The 26,010-nt window shown below is 46.6% G+C and overlaps 1 protein-coding gene across 1 annotated transcript in view; it reads right to left on the reverse strand.

Moving 5' to 3' along the window:
* Positions 1-19,082, reverse strand: part of BFSP1 (beaded filament structural protein 1) — a 37,711-nt gene extending 18,629 nt beyond the window's left edge. The window contains exons 1-3 of the mRNA XM_060078584.1: positions 18,709-19,082; positions 13,487-13,547; positions 1,688-1,783 (exon numbers count right to left, since the gene is read on the reverse strand). Of these exons, the coding sequence (XP_059934567.1) occupies positions 1,688-1,783; positions 13,487-13,547; positions 18,709-19,082 (531 nt within the window). The remainder of the gene's footprint in view (positions 1-1,687; positions 1,784-13,486; positions 13,548-18,708) is intronic.
* Between the last annotated feature and the right edge of the window lie 6,928 nt (positions 19,083-26,010).

The following is a 26,010-nucleotide window of genomic DNA, read 5'->3' on the forward strand; positions in this document are numbered from 1 at the left end:
GCCTCAAGGTGGGACCAAGCTTATGGTGCGATTCATGCTCCAGAGCCCCCATGGGATCAGGCTGAGTCTGGACTCCAGCTCAGCCCCTTCCCCTGCACCTTCCTGCCCCCTGCCCCACCTATACGCACCTCAGGCTCGGCTGACAGGGAACCTAGGACACTGTCTCTTGAGTCTGTTTTTTGGGATTCAGTGAGACAATGCAGCAGGCACCCACAGAGGAAGGAAGGGACTCTGATGCTGCCTGAGCACTTGCCAAGTTCCAGGTTGTACCAGGTGCTTCACCCATATTACCTCACGTTGCCTCGGTGTGGGTTTCCCCAGAAGCAGACAGTTATAGATCGAAAGTTGTGTCCCTCCAAAATTCATGTGCTGAAGCCCTAACCCCCAGCAGGATGGTATTTGGAGGTGGGACCTTTGGGGAACAATTAGATTTAGATGAGGGCATGGAGGTGGGGCCCCCAGGGTGGGATTAGTGCCCTGATAAGAAAGGCAGTCACTCTCTCTATGGATACGGATCTAGGAAAGGCCAGGTGAGTGCATGGCAAAAAGGCAGCCATCTGCAAGCCAGGAAGAGGGTCCTCACCAGATCCCAACCCTGCCGGCACGCTGATCTCGGTGCTCCAGGCTCCAGAACTGAGAGGAATGAATTTCTGTTGCTCATAGGCCACCCAGTCTGTGGTACCTTGTTATAGCAGCTCCAGCTGAGTAAGTTACAGACCCTGGGGGAAGGATCTGGGTGCAAATAGTTTGCTTGGGCAAAGATGCCAGGAAACATGAGCAGTGGAGCGGGGAGGTGAGACACTGTGTTATCAGGTGAATTACCCCTGTGGGCACCAGTCCTAGCGGGCTCTCTGAGAGCCAGTGCAGAGGGAGCTGGGGTACGTGTCCACCAACTCCATCCGTCCCTGGCTGAGGCTGCTCCCGGGGCATTAACTCCCCAACGTTTCCTGTGAGGCAGACCTGCCCTCTGCTGCCTGGTGCACATCCGTCCCGAGGCAGAGACACAGATACTGCAGCTGGAGGGAGGCCAGGCGCCCTGGAGAGGTCAGCCCCGAGGGTTGAGGGTCATGGCCAGGCCCACAGGTGTCTATGCTCAGATAACACGGCTGTGCAGGAAGGAGAGTCTGGCGTTTGCATTTCGAAGATGAAGAAGCTCAGAGAGGTTAGGCCGCTGGCCCTTGGTTACACAGCTCCAGGACTGGACTTTTCCAGAACACCAAGGCCCCCCCCAACGTGAGGCCTGTGAGAAGCTGGTGGGGGTGGGGGCAGAGCACAGCGCTACACGCGAGGAGGCCCCTGCATGCCATGTGTTCCCTCAGAGACAGCGCTAAAAAATTACGATTTTTGCATTTTCTCCATTTTCTGAGCTGAACCAGTCAACAGGCTACAGCTTCATCAAGATGGATCTGTGTGCAATTACTCTGTGGACTGTGACGTCCTGCACAGATATTGGCTCCCCCCGACCTATAACCCCCCCACGCACACACACACACACACACACACACACTGCCACCCCTCCCACAGCCCCACAGATCTGGCTCACTAGGTGCCGTCCAGCGACCAGCCCAGCCCCGCTTGGTTCGGGGCACCGCACACAGGGCAGCCCACTCCAGCCACCCCATTTTTCAGCCACGGGTGCCCTGAACTGGTTTTCTGGGGGGAAGGGCTACAGAAGGGTCATGGTTACCTTTTTGTACCTGTCCTTGGCTGCACTGATGTCATCCTGCAGAAACTGGGCTTCGATCTGAAGGCGCAGGTTACTCAGCAGGGCTTCATCTGCCTCCTGCAATGAGGCATCGACTCTGAGGGGCCGCGGGGGGCGGGGGGCGGAGAGCACGGGCGTGGGTGTGACATCGGCCGGGGTCTTACCAAAATGCAGACTTGTTTGGTGGGTCTGGGAGGGCATCTGAGATTCTGCATTTCTAGCCAAGCACTGGGTTAGCCCATTGGACCTGGTCTAGAATAGTAGTTCTCAGCCAAGAGTGATTTTGCCCCCAAGGGGACATTTGGCACAATCTCGAGGCTTTTTTAATTGTCACCACTTGGGGGTGGGCGGGAGGGTGGGGTGGGGGGGTGTTACCACTGGCCTCTAGTGGGTAGCAGCCACCGATGCTGCTAAATATCCTACAATACTTAGGACAACCCCGCACAACAGAGAATTCTCCAGTCCGAAGTGTCAATAGGACCAGGGTTGAGAAGCCTTGATCTAGAAAGATCAGGGAGAAAGAGTATATTTATATACCGATAACCTTAAAATTTAAGTTACATCTATATTTGTTCTATATCCTATCATCAGTGAGTTGAGTTTCTAAGACTAAGAAACAGTTTTCCCTTAACACTGAAACCTTTATTTTAGAATGAAGCTAGACTAACACAACACTGTAAATCAACCATACTCCAATAAAAATTAAAAATAAACAAATACAATAGAATGAAGCTAGACCCCTATCTTACCATTCACAAAAATGAACTCTAAATGGATTAAATATTTAAATAATTTAATACTGAAACAAAAACTCCAAGAAGAAAACAGGAAAAAAGCTCCCTGACATGGGTGTTGGCAATGATTTTTTTGGACACGACACCTAAAGCACAAGCAACGAAATCAAACATTAACAAGTGAGACTACATCAAACCCAAAAAAGCTGTGCACAGAAACCATCAACGAAGTGAAAAGACAACCTATGGGATAGGAAACCTTAATTTTAATAGTTTTCTCCAAGGACTGTTGACATCTTGAGGCCATGTATCTTCAACATAAAATTCATGTTTTAGTATGATTGCTGTGGTGAATAGTGTTTGTTCCTTTCAGGTTGGAAATAACACTTAGGACAGAAGATTGAATGTTCTCACCAAACTTTTTGATAATTCACGAACTTTTATCTCATTGATTTCTTTTTCAATAAATTTATTTATTTATTTATTATTTTTGGCTGTGTTGGGTCTTCTTTGCTGCGTGTGGGCTTCTCTTGTTGCGGAGCACGGGCTCTAGGTGCATGGGCTCCAGTAGTTGTGGCTCTTGGGCTCTAGAGCGCAGGCTCAGTAGTTGTGGTGCACGGGCTTAGTTGCTCCACAGCATGTGGGATCTTCCCGGACCAGGGCTCAAACCCGTGTCCCCTGCATTGGCAGGTGGATTCTTAACCACTGCACCACCAGGGAAGCCCATATCTCATTGATCTTGTTTGGATCAACCAAATAGGTATGAGTAAGTATTTGTGCTCTTCATAAGATAGTGCTGTGATGTCTGGAACTGACTTAAATACTTCAACAATTCAGAGAGATGTTACAGGTCCAAGTTCCTTGCCCCCTCTGCCATGCCCACCTGCCAATACATGAGGGCTAAGTGAATTTTTACTGACTTCCTAATGACTTGTTAAAAAGCATGATGAACGTTAGCAATGCGCTCTCACTGACAAAGGTGGAAATGTGGTTTGCTAAAATATTTAAGATACTCCCTACCACTGCGTGAACAGAGTTAAGACAGTCAAGGCATGTGGACAGGCCAAGATATTTTGAGACATGTGCCATCCCGGTACTAATAGCGTTTAGGTTCCAGGGAGGCATTAGGTCTGCACTCTTAGGAAAGGCACTTGATTCCTTATAATCGTTCCTGTAAAAGACCGCTGGTGTAGGGAGATATGATTGTCTGATGCTGACAGCAAGGATACCAGAATCCTGACCCTATTGTGTCACCTGCCTTGAATGAGCTTTTCATGCAAAGTGTTGCCTTAGCACCTAAAACAGCAGAGATCTGGGACTTCGTGGAGCCTGGAGAAGAGGCTGTATGAACCTTAGGAGACTGCATCAGAAAAAAGGCTTATTTAATAAATATCCATTCACGTGAATTTGGTCTGAAACTTCAGCAAGATTGTCAGGGATCAGCTAACCCTCACCCAACTCAAACCTCTGAAACTATTTTATTTACCCAAGAGAACTTCAGAGTTTATCTTAAAGAACTTAAGAGTGGTGCTAGATCAGATTGGTCAATTTGCAATCGTTAGCAATGTACCTTCACACATGCCTTTTGTGTAGGTTTATGCAAGCAAAAATTAAATAAGCTGGGACTTCCCTGGTGGTGCAGTGGTTAAAAATCTGCCTGACAACGCAGGGGACACAGGTTCAATCCCTGGTCTGGGAAGATCCCATATGCCGCGGAGCAACTAAGCCCGCGAGCCACAACTACTGAGCCCACGTGCCACAACTACTGAAGCCTGCGCACCTAGAGCCCATGCTCCACAAGAGAAGCCACGGCAATGAGAAGCCCGCACACTACAACAAAGAGTAGCCCCCACTTGCCGCAACTAGAGAAAGCCCACGCGCAGCAACAAAGACCCAATGCAGCCAAAAAAATAATAATAAAAAAAAATTTTTTTAATTAAATGTTATTCTAATACAGAGTTGTCCAACCCTCAGGCATAATTTTAAATTTCTTAGTAGCCCCATCAAATAAAAGAAACAGGTGAAATTAATTTTAACAATATATTTTATTTCACCCAATATACCCCAAATCTTATCATTTTATCATGTCATCAACATTTTAAAAGCTATTGATGAGATATTTTCCTTTTTTCCAGGCTAGGTCTTTGAAACCTGGTGTGTATTTCACACTCACAACACATCACATCGATTTAAACTCTCTGCATTTTGACCCCTCCCCAGCCTCACATGGCTAGTGGCCCCTGCGCTGGACACAGAAGGTCTACAGGACTGATTTTAGACACGTGGACCATCTTGTCTTCCTCAGTGTCTCCTGCTCTAGGGTGAATCCCACACCCCTTTCAGCCTCTAATTTCCGGTTACCAAATCCTTTCCCCTGAAGACTCTGAAATCCCTTCATGGATACCAGGGATGCCAACACTGGGCAAACAGATGGGGTGGGAAGAAGGGAAGGACCCCAAGACCCAGAGCCGGTTCCTCACCCGCAGCCCCTGGACTCTCCTGCATGCTTTCCCCGAGGTGCCACCCACTTCTCAGCCCTGGAGCTGGGCCCCCGCTGTCCAAGCTCCGCTGCCCATCCAGAGAAGCAACAGCATGTGCGAAAATCACACCCTTTAAGGGACCCACCCATGGTCTGAATATTATTTTTAAATCAGAAGTAAAAGAATGAACCAAATTATTAAAAGGGATGCATGTCTCCCAGTACAAGGCTCTGAACTAAAATAATGTGAAATCTGTCTTTGGGTGTTTTAGCTTCTGGGCTCATTCTTTTGATAAATGAGTTAACCAGTCACTGACTTTTGATACGCTCTGCCTTCAGGAGTTTACCATCCTGGGGGCTTAATGATGGGTCCTCAAATCCTGTGTCACAGGGATGGTCACCCAGAGTACAATGAAAACACAACAGTATTGTCCTTGTTTCAAGACCTGTGCTGCCCGACTCCCCCCTCCCCAGCCCTCGGATTACTGATGCTCTTGTGCAAACGCCCCAGGGAAGGTGGGAGGCCCCTTGGAGGTCCTGGTGAATGGCTTTCTGAATTACTCAGGACTGTCACATAAGCCTGGGGAAGCCCCTTCATGAGAGACATGGTGAAGGAAAGAAAGCCTGGGTGTCTTTCCAGCGGTGGGAAAGGGCTGAGGAACCAGATGGATCCTGGGTAATTTACAGGCCTTGGGAAGGACAGAAACCAGGGCAGTCCCAGCAATCTAAGCAGCTGGGGTCCACGGCACAGCCCTTGGGATGACCCAGCTCCAAAGGCATTCATCTCTGCCCCCAGGAGTCACATCTCTGAGAGAGAGCTGCGATTGGCCCACATGGTCACATGACTGTCATCTTGCCGACAATCCTACTGGGACCACACTGACGGGAAGGAAAACCAGCCCCACCCCCTTGAGGCACAGTGGTTCTTTGTAAAAGTGATTCTCAGCTCTGGGGATGGGACACTGCTGAGTGGGTGTAGCTAAATCCGGGTCAGAGACGAGGCAGTGCTGGGTGGAGACCTGAGCTTCACCTTCACCTTTGGGATGCTTTTCTACTCTCCCCACCCTCGGCCCCTCAAGACTGCTGAGGATGGAATGGGGCAGGGAATTCTCAAACATCTTAATTTTTACCAAAAATTCATCCACAATTGATACACAATTACTGGAGCTGAAGAACTGAAAATGAAGTTTCAAGGACCTTTCGTGTTATTACCTATAAAGGGATCGGACACTCAAGATTTTAGAAATAGAAGGGACCCTGGGACTTCCCTGGTTGTGCGGTGGTTAAGACTCCAAGCTCCCAATGCAGGAGGCCCGGGTTCGATCCGTGGTCAGGGAACTAGATCCCACATGCATGCCGCAACTAAGAGTTCACATGCCACAACTAAGGAGCCCTCGAGCCACAGCTAAGACCCGGTGTAAGCAAATTAATTAATTAAAAAAAAAACAAATAGAAGGGACCCTAAAGGTCATTGGTCCTCACACTTTTTAAAGTCACATGTGTCATCCTTCAAACAAAATATCCCAGGGAAGCCAACATACAGAAGGAAAGCAGAGATGTGCTTCTTGAAGGACATGACGGGGGGACAGGAACCCTGATCGGCTGACAACCCTCTTCCCTCAGAAGCCCTTCAGCAAATCCATGGAACCCGAGGACTCTGACAAACGCAGCTCAGAAACCGGAGTCTCACCTTATGGACGGGGAGATATCGCACCAGTGGGCCATTCAGCTAGTTAACAGTGGTTAACTGGAGATAATGGGAATGCGATCTTCCCTCTACTAGTCAGGAGTTGAGGGCTGAGTCCTGACCCTGTCCTGCAAGGTGCTTGCTGTCCGTCCCCCACCTCCCTCTCAGGGTCAAGCCAAACAACCACTCTTAGGTCCCATCAGCCAACCTTTAAAAGAGTGATAGTAAAAGGCCAGCCCACATTCGTCCTTAAAAGAGAGAGTAACCAGATGCTCTGCAAGCACATTCTCTTGGTTTGAAGACAGTCATCTGATAAATTGCCCGGGAAAACTCCCAAAGGTGAGTAGCTGCCGCTGGAATGTGCAGTTGCTGATACGGGGAGAAGAATTTGTTTGGAAGTGTTTTCTTTTGTTTGCACCAGAACTCAGAAATGTGTAGACGCTTGTGTTTTTATTATGCTTTTGGATGCTGTCAGCTGCATTTTCAAAAGCTCCACCAGCCGAAGTGTCTAGATTTTTCTAATTCGAGACTCTGGGCCAATATTCTAATTTTAGAAAACACGCCAGCCCTGATACTGTGTATGTTTTCATCTAGGCCAGTGGTTCTCAAAGTGTGGTCCCTGGACCACACCATCTGGAAATGATTAGAAACATAAAAAATCTGGTGGATCCCAGACCTACCGGATCAGAATTTCTGGGGTACAGGCCCAGGAATCTGTGTTTTAACATGCCCTCCAGGTGATGCTGATGCACAGGAAGTTTCAGAACTGCTGGCCTAGATGATTTTTGAGAAAGAAACTGAAGAAATAACTAGAGTCCTATATACCCTTGAAAAATCAGCCTTGCCAACCCAGTCACAGAGATGCTAGAAATCCATTAAAAACCCAACTGTCTGTATCCACACGCAGCCCCAAATCCAGCCCAACTAAAAAAATAAACAAAACCCCCCAAAAAACCAACTGCTAAAGAATGGGTATTCAAATTCATTAAGATTTCTAGTTAATTAGGGTTTGATTTTAAAAAACACCTACTGGGCTTCCCTGGTGACGCAGTGGTTGAGAGTCCACCTGCCGATGCAGGGGACACGGGTTTGTGCCCCGGTCTGGGAAGATCCCACATGCCGCGGAGCGGCTGGGCCCGTGAGCCATGGCCGCTGAGCCTGCGTGTCCGGAGCCTGTGCTCCGCAACGAGAGAGGCCGCGGCAGTGAGAGGCCCGCATACCGCAAAAAAATAAAATAAAATAAAAATAAAAAAGCACCTACTTCAATCCTGGGCATCAAAAACCTTTCCAAAAATGTTAGAGCTGCTTTCCTTCCAGGGCTCACGCTGACCTGGAGGAGCTGGGCACGTCCCTCCACTCCCCACCCTCCCTCTTCCCACCACCTCGCCTTCCTCGACTCCACTCTCACCCTCTGCATCCTTCCTCACGCTTCCCCTGCCTTCTGTTCTTCCAGCCGCCCACCGCCAGCCTCCTCCTAAACTGTTCTTCCCCAGATGGCTCTCCTCTTCTCCAGAAGTTCATTTCCAGCCTCAGAGGAATTCCTGGATGTATGAAGGCTTGTAGCCCTGAAATCAAAAGCTTCGTGCCCCATCCTTTCACCCCCTGAACTCCCCTGCCTCTTGCTCCTTTCCAGACACGTTTAAGATACACGACTTACACGGAAAAGCACATACGGCAGCTTTAGGTATTTCCTAAAATTGTTTTCCGGTGAAAGCATTTGACTAGCACCTACATCATTTTCAAATTGGCGATATACATAATGAGTCCTAGAGATTAGCCAAACCCAAATATTTTAAAGTCATCAGTTCTAGGGACTTCCCTGGTGGTCCAGTGGTTAAGACTCTGTGCTCCCGATGCAGGGGACCTGGGTTCAATCCCTGGTCAGGGAACTAGATCCTGCATGCTGCAACTAAAGATCCCGCGTGCCACAAATAAAGACCTGGCTCGGCCAAAATAAATACTTTTTTAAAAAAAAAAGTCATCAGTTCTAACAACTTTTAATGGAGCATAATCTGTAAAAATACTGAATCACTATGTTGTACACCTAAAACTAATATAACAGTGGGAATCAACTATACTTCAATAAAAAATTAAGAATAAAAAACAAAAAGAAGTTAATGGACAAAGATAAAATAAAAGTCACCAGGAATGCTTACCACATCCAAAGGCTGAAAATCTGAATAACTTTGGCCCGAGTATGTACGTGGTATGTTGAGGAATTTATTTCATTTCAAAGTGCATAGCAAGGAGTGGCTTGCCTTAACTCATTTGGCTGTTAAAAATGCAGGCACTCTGTTCCAGAGGTTTAATTACCTGGGCAGTATACATAGATGGCAGCTTTATGAACATGGTGGCAACCAGTCCTGTCCATATGTGGTGATATTTTCCAAGCCAGACTCAAAGACTGGGTCAGAGATTCCTAGTGTACCCCATTTCACACAGCCACACCCAGGGATCAATCCCTTCCAAAGGGACCAAAGGAAATGGACATTAGGCTGCATTGACAGTAAAAACCCAGTTGATGTGATGTCTGTAGATATTCAAAGCTTTGTCAACTAAAATCAATGATATGACCGACAGCCAACAAGATGTGAATTCTACTGTACCATTTCACCTCCTTCTTCTCCAGTGACCATCTCAGTGGACAGAGAACCTGAAGGTCCAGCTGGCTGACCCTTGAGGGGCTGTCTTAATTTGAGTTTTCAGAAGCAGACCCCGAGGCAAGGACTGGGAAAGAGTCCCTTATTTGAGAGGTAATCCCAGGAGCACTGGAAGGGGTGGGGTAGTGACACAGGGAAAAGAACAAAGCCAATAAAGGTGTGGAATGAGCAGGTTCCCACTGTGGGCAATGGGCTCAGTCCTGCTGGGGACCCCCCAGGAGACTGGGAAACTCACCTCTGAACTGTCGGGATGAAGGGGGGGCCAGCCAGGGACTCAGCCACCCCCTCCTGTCCCCCAGTGGCTGAGGGTCACCCCTAGGGTGCTAATGCCCACACTTCTGGACTGTGCCCCCTGCAACTGCAGACGTTCCCAAGCCAGATAGATGCAGGAAGCTGCCAGCAGGCTTAGCATCTCTATGTGACATCGAGGGCGGCCTGGGGGGGTGGACAGGGCACCAACGTCTAGTGGGAAGTGGCCACCTTCACACAGAGACTCCGGCTCTGTGTCTGTCTCCTGAGAGACAGCGGTTCCCTGACTGTCCTTGGGAGGGAAAGAATGAGCCATGGACACAGAGCACCTCGCTCCTGCCCACACCTGCCGCGGGTGGGCTGTGGGTCTCTGAAGTCGTTTAGCCTCAGCAAGGGTGAGGTCCCCCATGACAGAGGGGCGATCGGACCGGGTTATCTGAGGGTAAAATAAACAAAATCCAAAAGGCTGTTCCGAGGCTCCCGTGAGCTAGTGCAGGGACCTCCCGATTCACTGTATTTTGCGTCCTGTGTCTGTGATTTCTGCTACATCCAAAACCTTCTACTATTACTCACCCCGTATTTTTTTCAAATTGATTCATGTTTATTGACACGCATTTAAAAGAAACTTTTTTTTAATATCACCTGCTATAGGGAAAAGGTAGTCACAAAAATAAATTCACAGCTATTAAAAAGCTGTTGCTCCATACACTCCCACTCCACCAGGGGTATGCAGCCACTTCCCGAGAAAACTAAGCTGGCGTCCGTCACATCACGTGACCTGTAATAACAACTGTAACAGGCAGGTCACGTGCATTATTATGTCATTTAACTCTCACCAGGCATGCAGACGGACACCTGCTCCTATGGTGGTGGGAACTGGCATTGCTCCCATTTTCCAGATGAAGAAGTTGAGTCTCAGAGAGATGAAGCCCACAGATACTGAGCGACAGCGTGAAGGGTCTTGCTAGCAGGCTACCCTCCTGTTCTGGATGAAACAGTTCTTGTGGGGAGAAGTGTCTTTCCCTGGACCTGGGAACAGCCACGTCCATGGCTGTGCCGCCCCCGCCCGCCCGCATGCTTGGTCCCATCTTTCCCCAGAACCTTCGTAACATTCTCACGGGACTCATACCCCAATTGTCCACACACTACATCACAGTATGACGGGGGGAAATGGTGGAATGCCTTTCCCTTATTTTTCATTTTCTTTCTACTGTCTTATTTTTCTACTGGGAATAGGCATTGCTTTTGTAATAAGGGAGAAAAACAAACAAACAAACAAACAGAAGATTTGAGCTTGTTTTTAAATCCAGTGTCACTTGCCACCAAAGGTAAAAAGAAGGACTAAGTTCTTTCTCTCTCTTCTTCAAGGAATGCCCAGGATGGCACCATGTAAGCAACAACCTTAGGGCTCAGTCCAGAGAGAGCCCTGCTTGCAGGGAGGACAAACAGTCACAAAGCAAAATGAGGTGGTGCTTCAGAGGGGCTGAACTGGCACCTAAAGGTGAAGGGTGTCAGGTGCCCCTGTTCCTGAAGGCCTCGGCCGATGGACAAGACGGCGGCCCCACCTGACAGCCTGGAATCGCCACTAAAAACACAAATGGGGGTGAGTCACAAGAGTCAGCTGAAAGCTGAGTGAGGTCAAATGCTAATAAGGCCCCAATCCACTCAGACTTCCAGCAGGCCTTGGGTCCTTGCAACCCAGCTCAGCACATGGCCAGTCATGAGCTGTGTGCTTAGGGCTCCCCTGCAGGACACCCTCCCCGCCACCTCTGTGCTCACTTCTGGGTGCCCATCTGTTCCATTGGCCTGAGACAGTCCAGCTTCTAACAGTCGACCTGTGTAATTACTGACAGCATCTCCTTCACACAGTGTCCCGAGTTGGACAATACATTAGATGCTCACACAGAGATGGTCACAGAAATATCATACAGTCAGTAACATACACAAAGCAAAACTCAGTGTCCCTAGAGTGTAGTTCTGACGTTCCCACCAACTAGCAGAATAATCCTAGACAACAGACGTTGGACGAAGCCAGGAAATTAGTGGCAAACACTCCGAGCTAACCCTGAGCTAACCCTGACTGTCTGAAGTTGCCTGGGGTTCCATGTGGAGAAGAATCTTATTTTTTTTCATTTATTTTATTGAAATATAGTTCATTTACAATGTTGCGTTAATTTCTGCTGTACAGCAAAGTGACTTGGTTATACACATATATACATTCTTTTTCACATTCTTTCATGGTTTATCACAGGATATTGAGTACAGTTCCCTGTGCTCTGCAGTAGGACCTTGTTGTCTATCCGTCCTATATACACTAGTTTGCATCTGCTAACCCCAAACTCCCAATCCATCCCTCCACCACCACCCCCCTCCCCCTTGGCAACCACAAATCAGTTCTCTATGTCTGTGAGTCTGTTTCTGTTTCATAGATAGGTTCATTTGTGTCATATTTTAGATTCCACATATAAGCAATATCATACGATATTTGTCTTTCTGTTTCTGACTTACTTCACTGAGTATGATAATCTCTAGGTCCATCTGTGTTGCTGCAAATGGCATTATTTCATTCTTTTTTATAGCTGAGTAGTATTCTGTTGTATATAAATACCACATTTTCTCTATCCATTCATCTGTCGATGGACACTTAGGTTGTTTCCATGTCTTGGTTACTGTAAATAGTGCTGCTATGAACACTGGGGTGCATGTATCTTTTTGAATTAGAGTTTTGTCTGGATGTATGCCCAGGAGTGGGATTGCTGGATCATACGGCAACCAGGTGGAGAAGAATCTTAAGGCCACATCTGGGCGCAGCAGGGAAGGGTGATCGATTTTATCAGCAATGAGGTTAGGGGTGGGGAACGGGGAAGGCGGAAGGCAGCCAGGTACCCTGAACAAGCAACCCTTCAAATAACCAGTTCCCATAGGTCCTTCCCCTCTGACATCTGAGCTCTGAAATAATCAGAAAAGGATAATGCTTACAGCTCTTTGCCATCCCTGGTTTTGTCCAACCTCTGTGGTCCACAGTTATTCTGCTATCTGGTAGTCAAGTTCTCCTGGCTACAGCAGAAAATCCAATCACTTAGGATGGGGATGGAGGATCCAAAGAAGGAAACTGCCCCTCCAAAGAACAACTCCACCCAACCTCTGCAGGAGGGTCTCCAGCAAGAGGCTAAGAATCCTGGTGCCTCGCACAGGGCGACTCTTCATGCTTCAAGAGTGCAGAGCTTGAGGGTAAAAGGAAATTTCGTCCTGTATTCTCTTGAGACTTTCCCTGGGGAGGAGTAATCTCAAGACTCTTAGCCAACAGGATAAGGTGGCATTGCATCCAAATAACCACTGCCCGGAGCAAGTTTCATCCTAAATTTGGTGCAAACAACAGCCAGTCTCTGTAACGCTGGCCCATTTTGATAGCCAAGCAAACCAATGAGCTTAACCGTCTAGGGATCTCTCACGAGCTCATTTAGCTTGTGGTAGAGGAGTGTGTGTGGGTGTGTGCACTCACTCAAAAAGATGTAGTTGAAATTACAAAGTCAAGAAGGAGAGTGACACACAGACATAGAGAACAGACTTCTGGTTGCCAAGGGGAAGGGTGGTGGGGGAGGGATGGATGGGGAGTTTGGGGTTAGCAGATGCAAACTAGTGTATATAGGATGGATAAACAACAAGGTCCTACTGTAGAGCACAGGGAACTATATTCAGTATCCTGGGATAAACCATAATGGAAAAGAATATGAAAAAGAATGTATATATGTGCATAACCGAATCACTTTGCTGTACAGCAGAAATTAACACAACATTGTAAGTCAACTATACCTCATTAAAATAAATTTTTTAAGAAAGAAGGAGAATGACAGCAAAAGAAATAGGGGAATCCTGAAAGAACACAAAGAGGCAGTGCGTGAAACAATCGTTCAGCCATTTAGCTCAGTCTGGTCGTGAATCTACTCAAACCCGAGGACGGGCTCAGCTCACCTTGTTTAGCCGTTTGAGCATGTCTTTCAGCAGCAGCTGACACTCACACTCATTTTCATACCTGCAGGTGGGACACAGAAGGGAGAGTTGCGCAGCTTCCGCGATCCGGCACGTGTGGTCACACAATCAGCATTCAGTTAACCTGAGTCCTACCCCCTCTCGTTAAGGGAAGCAGGAGCTGATGCTGCATTTTGGAGCCCACTTCTTCCCAAACTTCTGCACGTCTCGGCACACGCAGGAAGTGCCGCCAGTGGCACCATAGATGGACAGGAGTCTCCCAGCCCGGAGTCCCAGCCCCAACCCCCCAGTGCCCCCTCCCAGCCACCCGAAGACTCAGGAATCAGATCCCAGCACACCTGTACCCCAAGTGCGGCGGCAGCACAGAGACTGGGAGGCTGTACTAAAGATCTATTACATCAAACACCACTAACCTGACCTGGTCCGGATACCCTCTACTATTGTATTTATCATCATGTGTCAGCTTTTCTGGATTATGCCATTTAATCCTCACAAAACCCTGGAATACAGCAGTTCCTGTTACCCCCTTGGGAAAGATGAGGAAACCGAGGTTGAGAAACTGGCCCGAGGCCTCCGCAGGTGCTCCTGGCACTTCACCCGCATCTGTGCGGCCTTGCCCTGCAGAGCAAGGGCCTCCTGTGGGGTGGCAGGCAAGGCAGGCTGGACGGGTCAGAGAGTCAGTGCCCCTGGGAGCAGCCTGCAAGCTCTGACAGGGCGAGTGGGTACGTACACAGCCTGGCTCCCTGGCCCTCAGCTGGGACCACTGAGGTGTGCTCCCCGCCCCGCAGGTGGCCTCCGGTGGCCATGCAGGTAACTTGCCAGGTGATGCACTCAGTGTTGGCTCCTTCCCTTCCTGCCTATAACCTCCTCACTCTGCACTGGTGCTCCCTGATGCCACCTCCCAAATAAGCGACTTTCTCAGGCTCGGCTTCAAGGACTCCAAACTAAGAGAGGGGTGCAGGACTCAGATGTGAGCCTGACAACAAAACTGGGTCCTGACAGCCACACCGTGCTGCCTGGGTAGAGCAGGGACACCCTCAAAGTTAAACCTACACAAGATTAATAAAGCAGCAGATACTAGGAGCAGGTGTATTTTTTTCTCCTAGTCGACTTCTTCCCTGGACTTCTAAAAAGTGGTAAAGATCAAGGAAGCACAGAGACCCCAGAAATCATTCTGGTCAGAACGAGTTTCCTTTTAGGGGGAATTTCACCCCCTGAAGAAAAAGAGAAAGCCCCTTCCCAAATGACCCTCGACCTCGTTCCCTGCAAGCTGCCCCCAATATCCATTCTAATAGGACTTAGAGCCTGTCACGTTTGGTGGCCACAGGGCTGCCTAGAAGGGAGACTGCATTTCCCAGCCTTCCTTGCTGCTCAGTGTGGTCCTGACCAATGGGATGTAAGCATGTCTGTGGCCCCTTCCAGGTATCTGAGGTACGAGATGGTGTAGGTGTGTCCTTCTGCATCCCTTCCTCCTGCACCTGAAACATGGATGCCACCTTCTTGAAGACCACACAGAGCCTTCTGGGCCTTGAATACTGTAGGGTGCCATACAAAACTGTTAGTCCAGACCTTACACAAGAAAGAAACACACTTCTGTTTGGATAAGCCAATGTCAATTTGGAGTTTACTTGTAGTTGAAACTAATCCTAATTAGCACTCAGCCCAACCCACAAAACATCGCTTTCTGTGTCCCTGTACACCCATGCCACGGGTTCAAGTCAAGGACTTTATACTGTGACAGGTGCTGGGAAACCATGCCTCAGAATTAAAAGTCTTGACCTCAGGGAAGAACATGAGGTATAGGAACACTGTTCTAAGTGCTCCCGGTTCTAGAGCCACCTAAGTAGCTCAGCTATAACCAGGAAGCAAAATATATTTGCATCAGTTTTACTTTTCACACCAGGATGTCACATTTAACAGTTTCTTTTCTGTGTGGCTCTAATGGAGCCAGAAATAATGTTTTTTAATGTTTAATTAGCTTTAAGAATAAAACTGTTAACAAAATCTAATTTTCTCATTGCTTTTTCCTGCTAAAAACATCCGAGAATTTCTGTAGCTTAAAAACATATTTAATAAACTACATATTAATGTGATTTTCATGCTTAGACAAGCCTAGATATTTTATTACAGACAAGTGATTTCATTATAAAGAATTCATTGTAAGAATTCATGATGTATTCATATATTCATAGAAGTGAATATAAAAGTGAATTCATAAAGTGGAAAAAAACACTTTGGCTTCAATTACCTGATTGTTTTACAGGATTATTTTTGGTTTTCAGCAATTTGGATAATTGACTCTATTCATCACTGTATTTTGGTAATTTTGTTTTTATTTGTATTTAGTTTTTATTTTATTTAGCCTTTGTTTGATGTGCTGAAGACCTGATTTTGAAATTATTCAACTATCCAGGTAAAGAACATGACTAACAAAGCTGCATATACCTTCCTATTTCTGCATTAATTTCACCTGGTTCTGGCTAATCATCACCTCACCTCTGGAATTAAACCAAACTCGATGTGTGTACCCATGCATGTAGATGGGTATGATTTTTATAATGATTTTCAAGTCCCACTACTCAAGTTAAAACATCAAAACTTCCCCAAGGGGGCAATGGGAGGGAATAAATTAACGAGAATTATCAAATAAATCACAGAGCCTGAAGGGTCGGCTCCACGATGGACATACAACTCAGAACATACAACTCAGAGCCAAGTAAAATCAGGAGGACTCAACATGGCCACCCCTCCAACGAGGGCTCCTGGGAGTCATGCTGGCCCAGCCAAATCACAGCTGACTGTGGCCCAAGGACCAGTAAAGGCCATTTGGGGATCTCAAGTACTCTGATGACCCATGGAACTGCCCTGGGTGTCAACCAGCATTCACTTCCATTCTCTTTAGGGAACATGAGCTTAGTATGAATAAGTCCTACCTTTGGGCCTCACTCCACAGGAGTCCAAGAACAGCTTCTCTGTAAGACACAGTGTTCTGGAAAGGGTATGGGCCTAGGGTGAAAAACCCAAATTCAAGTCCTGCCACCCACAGGCCCTCTGCAAGCCTCAGTTTTCCCTTGAAGGGTCACAGGGATTTTCAGGTGCCTTCTTCCAGCTGCAAACCTACTTCTGTGGATCAAAACCAGAAACAAGGATTTCCCTGGTGGTCCAGTGGTTAAGACTCCATGCTTCCACTGCAGGGGGCACGGGTTCGATCCCTGGTCGGGGAAATAAGATCCCACGTGTGCAATTTGGCAAAAAAAAAAAAAAAAAAAAATGAAAACCAGAAACAGAAGGACTGATGGGAATGGAATCGATGCTTATGATCTGATAAATATGCTCAGTATCCAATGCTGAATACCCTGCCCACGACTGGGGTTGAGAATGTGGAACTCAAACACAAAGCACGTTTGAAGAAAACCCTCTGGCTACCCTAGACCAGAGGTCCTCAAACCTGGCTGTTCACTGCAATCACCAGTGGAGCTCATTTAATATAAAAAACCTGGGCCCCACTTGAGGTCCAGGATGGGGCCTGCACATCTGTATTTTTAAATTAATTTATATAATTTTTAAACAGATAAATCTCTTACATGGCTAGAGACTTTTTTTTTTTTTTTTTTTTGTGGTACACGGGCCTCTCACTCCAGACGCGCAGGCTCAGTGGCCATGGCTCACGCGGCCAGCCGCTCCGCGGTATGTGGGATTTTCCCGGACCGGGGAACGAACCCACGTCCCTTGCCTTGGCAGGCGGACTCTCAACCACTGCGCCACCAGGGAAGCCCTGGTTAGAGACTTTTTTAAATGATAGAAAAAGGTAAAAGTCTCACTCTCACCTCTGCTCCTACTTCCTTATTCCCATAGGTAACCAGTATTATCAGGTCTTTGTGTGTGTGCTTGTGTCTTCTTTTTTCTTATAAAAGCAAAAAATCTCTACTCTGACTCCCGTCTTTTTAAAATAGATGATAATAACACACTATTTTTTTCACAATTGCACAGTATTCCATTGCATGAATGAAGCACAATTTTAAACCTGACTCCTATTAACAGGGCTTCAGGTTGGTCCCAGGCCTTTGCTATTGCAGATCACACTGCAGTGAATATCCTGGTGGACATGCCCTTTGACACCTCCTGGGGTGAGTATCAGAGGGTAAATTCCCTGAAGTGCACAGCTGAATCAAAGCGCACACCCATTTATCACCTGGAAAGATGCTGACAAATTGCTGAGCATCTTTTTCCTTTGAATAGCTTTTTGGGTGATTTTAACACATTATTCAGTCTGTCAAAAGGGGGGACATTGCCCAGGAGCAGGACCTCTGAAACTTCAAGGTTGTTAACTTAAACGACGAATCACCTGGGGGTCTTTTTCAGAGTCTGATTCAGGAGCTCTGGGGTGGGCCCAAGAGTCTCCATTTTTAACAAGATCCTGGGTGATGGCAATGCTGCTGGTCCATGGATCACACTTTGAGGGGCCAGACACTAGCAGGCACACGCTGAAGCAATGTCCAGGTGTCCGCTGTGATGCAGTAAAGGCCGTTAGACTTAGCATGCTCAAGACTTGAATTCCAGTCCCAGTGCAGCGATCCACCAGCTGAGTGACCTTGCCCCCAATCTCTACATTGTCTGAACCTCAGTCTCCTCATCTGTAAACTAGGTGCAGTACCGTCTATAACAGGATGAGGCTGTGAGGATTAAATAACATCGACACATCTCAAAAACACTGTGCTGAGCAGAAGGAGCCAGACACGTAAGAATATGTCTAAAAGATTCCAGAACAGGCAATAGTAATCTATGGTGACAGAAATCAGAACGCTGGGTGCCTCTGCTTGGGGGGACTGGGGAGAGGGAACCAAAGGCTGGGAAAAGGCAGAAGATAACTTTCTGGGGTAGAGGAATATCTTGCTTGTTTTAGTAGTTACATGGGTATCTATTAATACATTCGTCAAACTCATTGAGCTGCACACTTAAAATCTGTGCATTTCATTGCATGTAACTTAGATCTAGACTCTAAAAGACATTAACAGCAAATTACACCATTTCATGCAAACCGTGACGTGCCACCAAAATGGAAGCTAGTCCTATCTTAGGGAGATGCAGCACGTGCGTGCCTCTGCTGGGATGAAGTCACCGGTCGCCTGGGCCCGGAGACGGTCCTCCCAACTCCGGGGGCAGCGCTCTCCCGGCCCGTTCGTTACTCCCATGGCTGCGCTTACTTGCTTTGGAACTCGCAGAGGGTGCGCTGCGCCTCTGCGCCCTGGCGCTCCAACCGGGTGCGCTCGGCAGCCAAATCCCGGGCGCGCTGGCGGTTGCCCTCGACGTGTCGGGCGAGGGCATCCTCGGGGCCGGCCAGCTCGTCCAGGCGCTGGAAGGCGTCCAGCTGCTTCCGCAGGACGGCGTGGCGCTGCTCGAGCGCCCGGGCCCGCTGGACGTGGGCGGCTACACGCTCGCCGAGCCCCTGAAGCTGCACCAGGCTCGGCGCGGCCGCCCGGCCCTCCACCAGGCTGTCCGGCGCGGCGGCGTGCGCCGCCTCCTCGGCGCGCTCATACTGCTCCTTGCGGGCCTGGAAGACGTAGCTGCGCCGGTACATGACTCCTCTGCGGGCGAGCGTGCAGCCGGCTCCCGGAGGCCCCTTGTCGAGACAGCAGCGCGCTAAATAAACATCGGAGGCCCCTGGCACGCCGCTGGGACGTTCCAGAGCCGACCAGCTGTTGCTCAGCGCTGCGCCCAGCCTCGGGGGAGAACAAAAGAGCGGTCGGCCTGCTTTTGTGCGCTGGATTAGCGGCCCATACAGCTCTGGGGGTTGAAAGGTTACATTGGGCAATGTGGTTTTTGTTCCGTGATTGTTAAAGCCCGCTGTTTTATGAGTAAATGGAGGGTCAGGAGGACAGGAGAGGCATGCCTTTCTTTTGACTGCTTCCACTGGGAATTGTGAAGGAAGCCCAAGGGAGCTTGTTAAACTTGGACTAGACGGAGAGCCCAAGGACCCCTGGCTTGGTCTCTTCTCTCTCTTTCAGTCAAGCTCTCAATGCCAGAACTTTTTAACAATACCATTTTCTTTTCTGATTACTTAAGCGATTCTTTTTCGTAATTGCAACATGACATTCAGGACCCCTACTTATATTAGGGGTTCTTAACCGTGGATGCAAAATCAAATGGCACCTCTGGGTAAATTGTGCGGTGTATTGCAAGTAAGTTCTTACTGATACTTGTGCATGTTTGTAACCAATCACTTCTTTGTACAATAACTCAGAAAAGTTGTCCTTATTATATTATCCTGACTCTCATGGATTCTGAAAACCTTTCCAGAGTAGGAGATACAAGCAGAGCTCCATCAGGACATTGACATAATAGATTATTTGAACCAAAGAAAAAAATCTTAAAGATTTGATAAATTGGCCAATTCTCAATTACATAATATGAAGGAATTTTTTTTGCCACTATGTTTCCTTTGAATTTGTATTATGGAAATAACAAAGCTAGGCTTTGAGAAACTTAAAAGTAAATTGTGGGTGTTGAAAGAAATGAATAGCATCTGATGAGAATGTTCCTAAATATAAATATTTTGTCCTATCTCCAGTTTTAAAAATCATTATCAAAAGCCTGTTTTCATAAAAATAAGGATTAGCAGTGCCATATAATTAACTCTATGGATTGCACATAGTATACTACAAATTAACGCCATAGTTATCAAAGATCAAGAAAATTACACAGAACTTTTTTGGTTTCTCAGAATTTATTTTTTTCTCCAAAAGGACTATAATAATGGATTCAGTCTGGGATGAATCTATGTAAGGGCCAAAGTTGTGCTGGCGGTGTGGTTATTATTCTATTTTGCTGTCTTAAGCCATTTAAAAATAGATTTTATGATCAAATCAAGGAGCACCCATGAGTATTTTCTATGGTATGGCACACATATACCATGCTGATTGCATGGTAAATTGGTTTCAGGCTTCCTAGAGAGCAAAACCAACGTAGGACAAGAATAAGTTATTTTAAAAAATCATTCATTCCCTCTGACATCACGTATCCGTCAGCTATTGCTACAGAACAAAATGGCCCCCAAACTAAGTAGCAGACAAGAAGTCTTTATCACTCTGTCCCAGGTCTGCAGCTCAGCTGGCTAGCTCTCCTGCAAGCTGCAGGTCTTCTGATCAGCTGGTGCAGCTGTGCTCCAAATGTCTGTCATCCTCCTAGAGCTAGCAGTGACAGAAGGACGAGAGCAAGCCCAGGCACACAAGATTGTCCCAAGCCCTTGTTGGCATCGCATCCGCTAACATCCCATTAGTCAAAGCAAAGCCCACAGCCACCGCCTCAGTCAAGAGGCATGGCTCACCGAAGGCCATGGCGAGGGTGTGGGTGTGGAACTCTGTCACAATGGAGTGAAGCATTGGGACCAGCAACCCAGTCTACCATTCATAGAAATCCCGTTTGAGAAAAATATAAACTTCCAGGAACATAACAAAAGAAAAAATATTATTTCCTTTTAATCCAGTGGAACAAACACTTAGAAAATATCTACTCACAAAGCATCCTCTGGAAGAGTTAAATATTGAACAAGGTCAAGTCCCTACCTTTAAGGGGCAGGAGACAAATTCCTACTCAATGAATGAAGACACAAGGAAATCTGGGAGAAGTTCTAAAATAGAGATGGTAATAAAACGCTGTGGTTGTATCAAGGCAGCAGCAGTGAGCGGTGTGTGGGCAGGTAGGGAAGTTGGAATTCCAGGCAGAACAGCATGAACGAGGTGTGAGCCCTGTGCTCCCCGAACGTCGTGCGGCTAAATCGAGACGGGCATGGCAAGAATGGTCCCACAAGGGTAAGTTCGAAGGCCTCCCGTTAGTGGTAGTGGATTGAACATGGGCATGATCTCTACTCCCTCCCCCAAGCCCCACCAAAACTGGCAGCAAAGAATGTTTTTAGATTAAAACTCCACAAAAATAAGGAAGAAAAGAATACAGTGGACAAGATATGTCAACAAATTTTCAGGAAACTGACTTAGCACAGTGGAGAAAGCTAGGAAACTTAAGTGTCTCGGGGGTATGGGAGAGGAAAACAGCTGGTTCATGCAAGAGAACCTCAGAAACCTTAGGAATTGGATGTACCAGATACGGCAGAAGATGGAGGTGAAGGGTAGCATTACCGAGTCCAAGCTCATACTGCTCGCCACACAACAGGCCAATAAGTGGAGAGGAGAGTTATTGGGGGAATGAATAGTGACTTTATTCAGAAAGCCAGCAGCCCGAGAAGATGGTGGACTCGTGTCCCAAAGAACCATCTTCCCGAGTTAGAATTCAGGCTTCTTTTATACTAAAAGGGGAGGGAGGGTGGCTGCTTGTTGCAATCCTCTTGGTGCAGGAATCCTTTGTTCTTGCAGCTGTCCAGGTAGGTCTGGTCACAATGCTCCTATAAACCTTCAAGAAGTATTATTCTCCGCCTGCAACTTTTTAATCTCTATATGAATGGAAAAGTGTTATACCTTTAAAGGTCAGAGCCTTGAGAATAGGTTCTCCTGTGTATTTCAGGCTATAGGCAACATTCTTTTACAAAAGGTGCAGAGCCTGCATGACTAAGCCCCAGCAACAGAGCACAAAGGTTAGAGCTAAAGGAATAGATTCAATATGGAGTCAGGTTTGTTCTCTGTTACAGTAGAGCTGAAACACAAGAGGGTTGCCTGAGAGTCTGCAGAGGAGCAGTTAGAATTTCAGATCTCCTACCCGACCCTGCACAGCCAGGCAACCACCCAACCCCCATCATGACAGGAGACTGGAAGTTATTCTCCAGTGAAATTGAACAAGACCAAGTTGCCAGGCACAGCCAAGGGTAGAATGATGGCCAGTTGAAGCCGGTGGGAAGGAGAGGCAGCTGCAGGCAGTGGGAAGTGGGCCAGCAGGTCCTTCTGGTCCCAGTATGGGCACTGGTAGAAGGGGGATAATCACTAACAGAACGAGGGCCACCATACCTCCTAGTTCACCTGAGACCATCCACGTTTACACCCTTTATCTCAGTGTAAGTGTAGGTGGCACCCAGTCTCAAGAGTATTGTGGTTTGTCTGAGAAGGACACAACAAACATCTCATCCTGGCCCTGGATGCATAGCCTGAATCTAACCATATAAGGAAACATCCAGACAAACCCAAAATAAGGAACATTATTAATAAAAATAGATGGGAACAATGTTCTTTAAAATGTTAATATCATAAAAGACAAAGAGAGACGTGGAAAGACTCCAGATTAAAGATGTGACATCCAGATGCAGTACTGATCCTAGACTGGATCCTGTGCTGGAGGAGAAAAGATGCTGTAAGATCATCACTAGATCCTTTGGCAAAATCGGAAGATGGACAATAGATTACACCTGTATCAATGTTAAATTTACTGAAGTTTATGCCTACGCCACTGTTAAGTAAAATAATATCTTTATTCTTAGAAAATAGCCTCTGGGCACTTCCCTGGTGATCCAGTGGTTAAGAATCTACCTTCCAATGCAGGGGACTCAGGTTCGATCCCTGGTTGGGAAACTAAGATCCCACGTGCCGCAGGGCAGCTAAGTCCCACGCACCACAACTACTGAGCCTGCGCGCTCTGGAGCCCATGTGCCACAACTAGAGAGAAGCCTGCGTGCTGCAACAAAAGATTCTGCGTGCCGCAACTAAGACCTGATGCAGCCAAATAAATAAATAAATATTTAAAAAGAAAAAGAAAAGAAAATATCCTCTGAACTATTTAGGAGTAAAATGCATGATGTATGTAACTTACCCTCAAATGATTTTTTTAAATTACATGCATAAATATATACATAAACATAAACATTAAAATGTATGGAAAGAGAAAGAGAAGGAAAATGGGGCATAATAATAACCATAGGTGAATCTGGGTAAAAGGTATGCGGGTGTTGTTTGTACCATTCTTACATAGTTTGAGATTATTTTCAAAAACATTTGTGAAAAGTGTGATCACCTTATACATTAAGCACTTTGCGGTGTAGACATTTAAGAATTATTACTTGCTTTACTTTATAGCCGACTAGCTACATAAAAGCAAAGAGAGGGAGAGGGACAGAGGGGAAATGGTTTAGTCAACTGTGCAAAAACAATAGGAGAAAATGGTCTATAACCATTGACCAATTTTAATCATGTGGAATATGTGATGACATAAGTGAAAGAGTTTATAACAAACATGAAGGGGAGCAGATAAAACAAAAAACCAGATGCACAGTGATTATAGTCATATAACAACATACATATAATTAGAAATTAGTGTAATATGCCAGGTTTTATGTTCATCACATCTTTTTATTTCCATTTCAAGTTGTTTCAATACATGACACTTAAAAATTTTTGTCCACTGAAAAAATAGGCATAGATGGCTTGCCTTTTAGTCAATTTCATACTCTAGAGGTTTAAGCCTTCCCTTTCAGTTCAGATACATTCTGAGTTGCTCTGGGCTTTTTATAGACATAAAGGGTAGTGGAGGGGTCCCTGCCGTCTACTAGCTGTGAGGCCTTGAACAATTCAGTTAACCCGCTTTCTGAAAAGATGGAATTGAGCTCAGGAATCACTACCATCTTGCTGCTCATTATGGGCTGAATTGTGTCCTCTAAAATTCATATGTTGCAGCCCTCACCCCCCAATTCCTCAGAATGTGACTGTATTTTGGAGACAGGGCCTTTGAAGAGGTAACTAAGATAAAATGAAGTCATGTGGTTTGGTCCTAATGAAATATGACTGGTGTCCTTATAAGAAGAGGAGATTAGGACACAGATAGGAGCAGAAGGGAAAACCACACGAAGACACAAGGAAAAGACAGCCGTCTACAAGCCAAGGAGAGAGGCCTCAGAAGAAACCACCCTGATGACACCTTGATCTCGGACTTCTAGCCTCCAGAATTGTGAGAAAATAGACTTCTATCGCTTGAGCCACCCAGTCTGTGGAACTTTGTTGTGGCAGCCCTAGCAATCTAGTGGACTGCCACAGGCATTCTGATCCTGCACCGTCTCCTATTAGGGTCCGTCCTTTCCCAGGACATACACATGTCTGCCACAAGAGGGCCACGCTGCCCTAAGAGTGCCTCCTGGCCCCAGGGCTACTGCAGATGGCAGAGGGGGCAGCTGGGTGCACAGATGCACAGCTTGAAGCCTTGCCACCAAACTGGATCAACTCAAAAGGAGAGTCACTCTGGAAAGGCTCGTGTTGAGTAAGGTGGCCAGCAACCCCAGAGTGAAAGGGCAAACCTCTGACCACCCCCAATGCCGGCTCCCTTAGACTGGACTCCCCATCAGCTGTAAAGCAGGCTTGGCTGCTCTGTAAGTGATGCATCGACACAAAGGAAGAAACACACTCAAAAGCAAGGCTCTCTCTCCAACTGCACACACGCTGTGGACGCTGAAGGCCTTCTGGAAAGTGAAGCCATAGATTCACTCACTATCAAAGCCAGGAGGGCACTGAGTATCCACTTGCTTTTCTCAGGGCCCAATACAGTAACTGAAGCAAATATCAAATTGGATGACAGACGTATTCCTTGTGGGTTTTGACTGATGGGACCAACAAAAGGCATAACAACTAAATGCAGTTCATGATCCTGAACAGGATTCTAGACCAGAAAAAACAAACAAAAAAAGCTATCCTGGAACATTATTGTGATGATTGATGAAATTTGAATAGATAGCAATATTATGTGTTAAAATGCCTAATTTTGATAATTGTTCAATGGCATATGAGAAGATGACCTTGTTCTCAGGAAACACATGATGGTTTAAGGGATGATTAGACACAATATCCAACTTACTTGAAGTGGTTCAGAAAATAAATAATATATATGCATATGTAATAGACACACATATAAATCAATGTGAATAATAAATAAAACATGGAATAATAAAGCAAGTAGAGAAAACAGCAAATAATTGGTAGATTTAGGTAAAGGGTATAATGGGAGTACCTTATACTATTCCTAAAACTTTTCTGTAAGCTTGAAATTATAACAAAAGAAAAAGCTACCCTCCAAAATCCCAAACACCTCTGGAAAATTTTTGCTGAGAGTAGATGCTTCTTAATGATAGCAAGAAAATGCAAAAATGCTCCTTTGATTCACCAGATGGTATCATGGTCTCGGCAACCAGGATTTCACTGATGACCAAGGCAGGAGTTTAACACACTAGTGATGAAGGGGTTTTGAGATGTATCTGGACTCACCTCCCCTGAGCACCAGACGATGGGGCACAGCCTTGGAATGTCGTTGAGACAAGGTCATACCTACTCATTCATCCTCACTCTGGTTATGCATGAAAAGTGGCCATGCCTGTGACCTCAGGGATGCAGCAATGAGTCATGATCCCAGCAGGCGCCATCCTCAGGACCAAGTTTGGAGAAGTCTCTCTCACAGTTATAATTTCTTGTGGCTTTCACTCTAGCCATGCTATTCATATTTCTGCTCTGTGCTTCTCTTTAAGATATCATTAAACAGACCTACTACCATGCTCAAGTTGGGTCAGCCTACATCTGAACCACCCACTTTTC

This window comes from Mesoplodon densirostris, chromosome 16, assembly GCF_025265405.1.
Source record: "Mesoplodon densirostris isolate mMesDen1 chromosome 16, mMesDen1 primary haplotype, whole genome shotgun sequence".
Taxonomy (NCBI): Eukaryota; Metazoa; Chordata; class Mammalia; order Artiodactyla; family Ziphiidae; genus Mesoplodon; species Mesoplodon densirostris.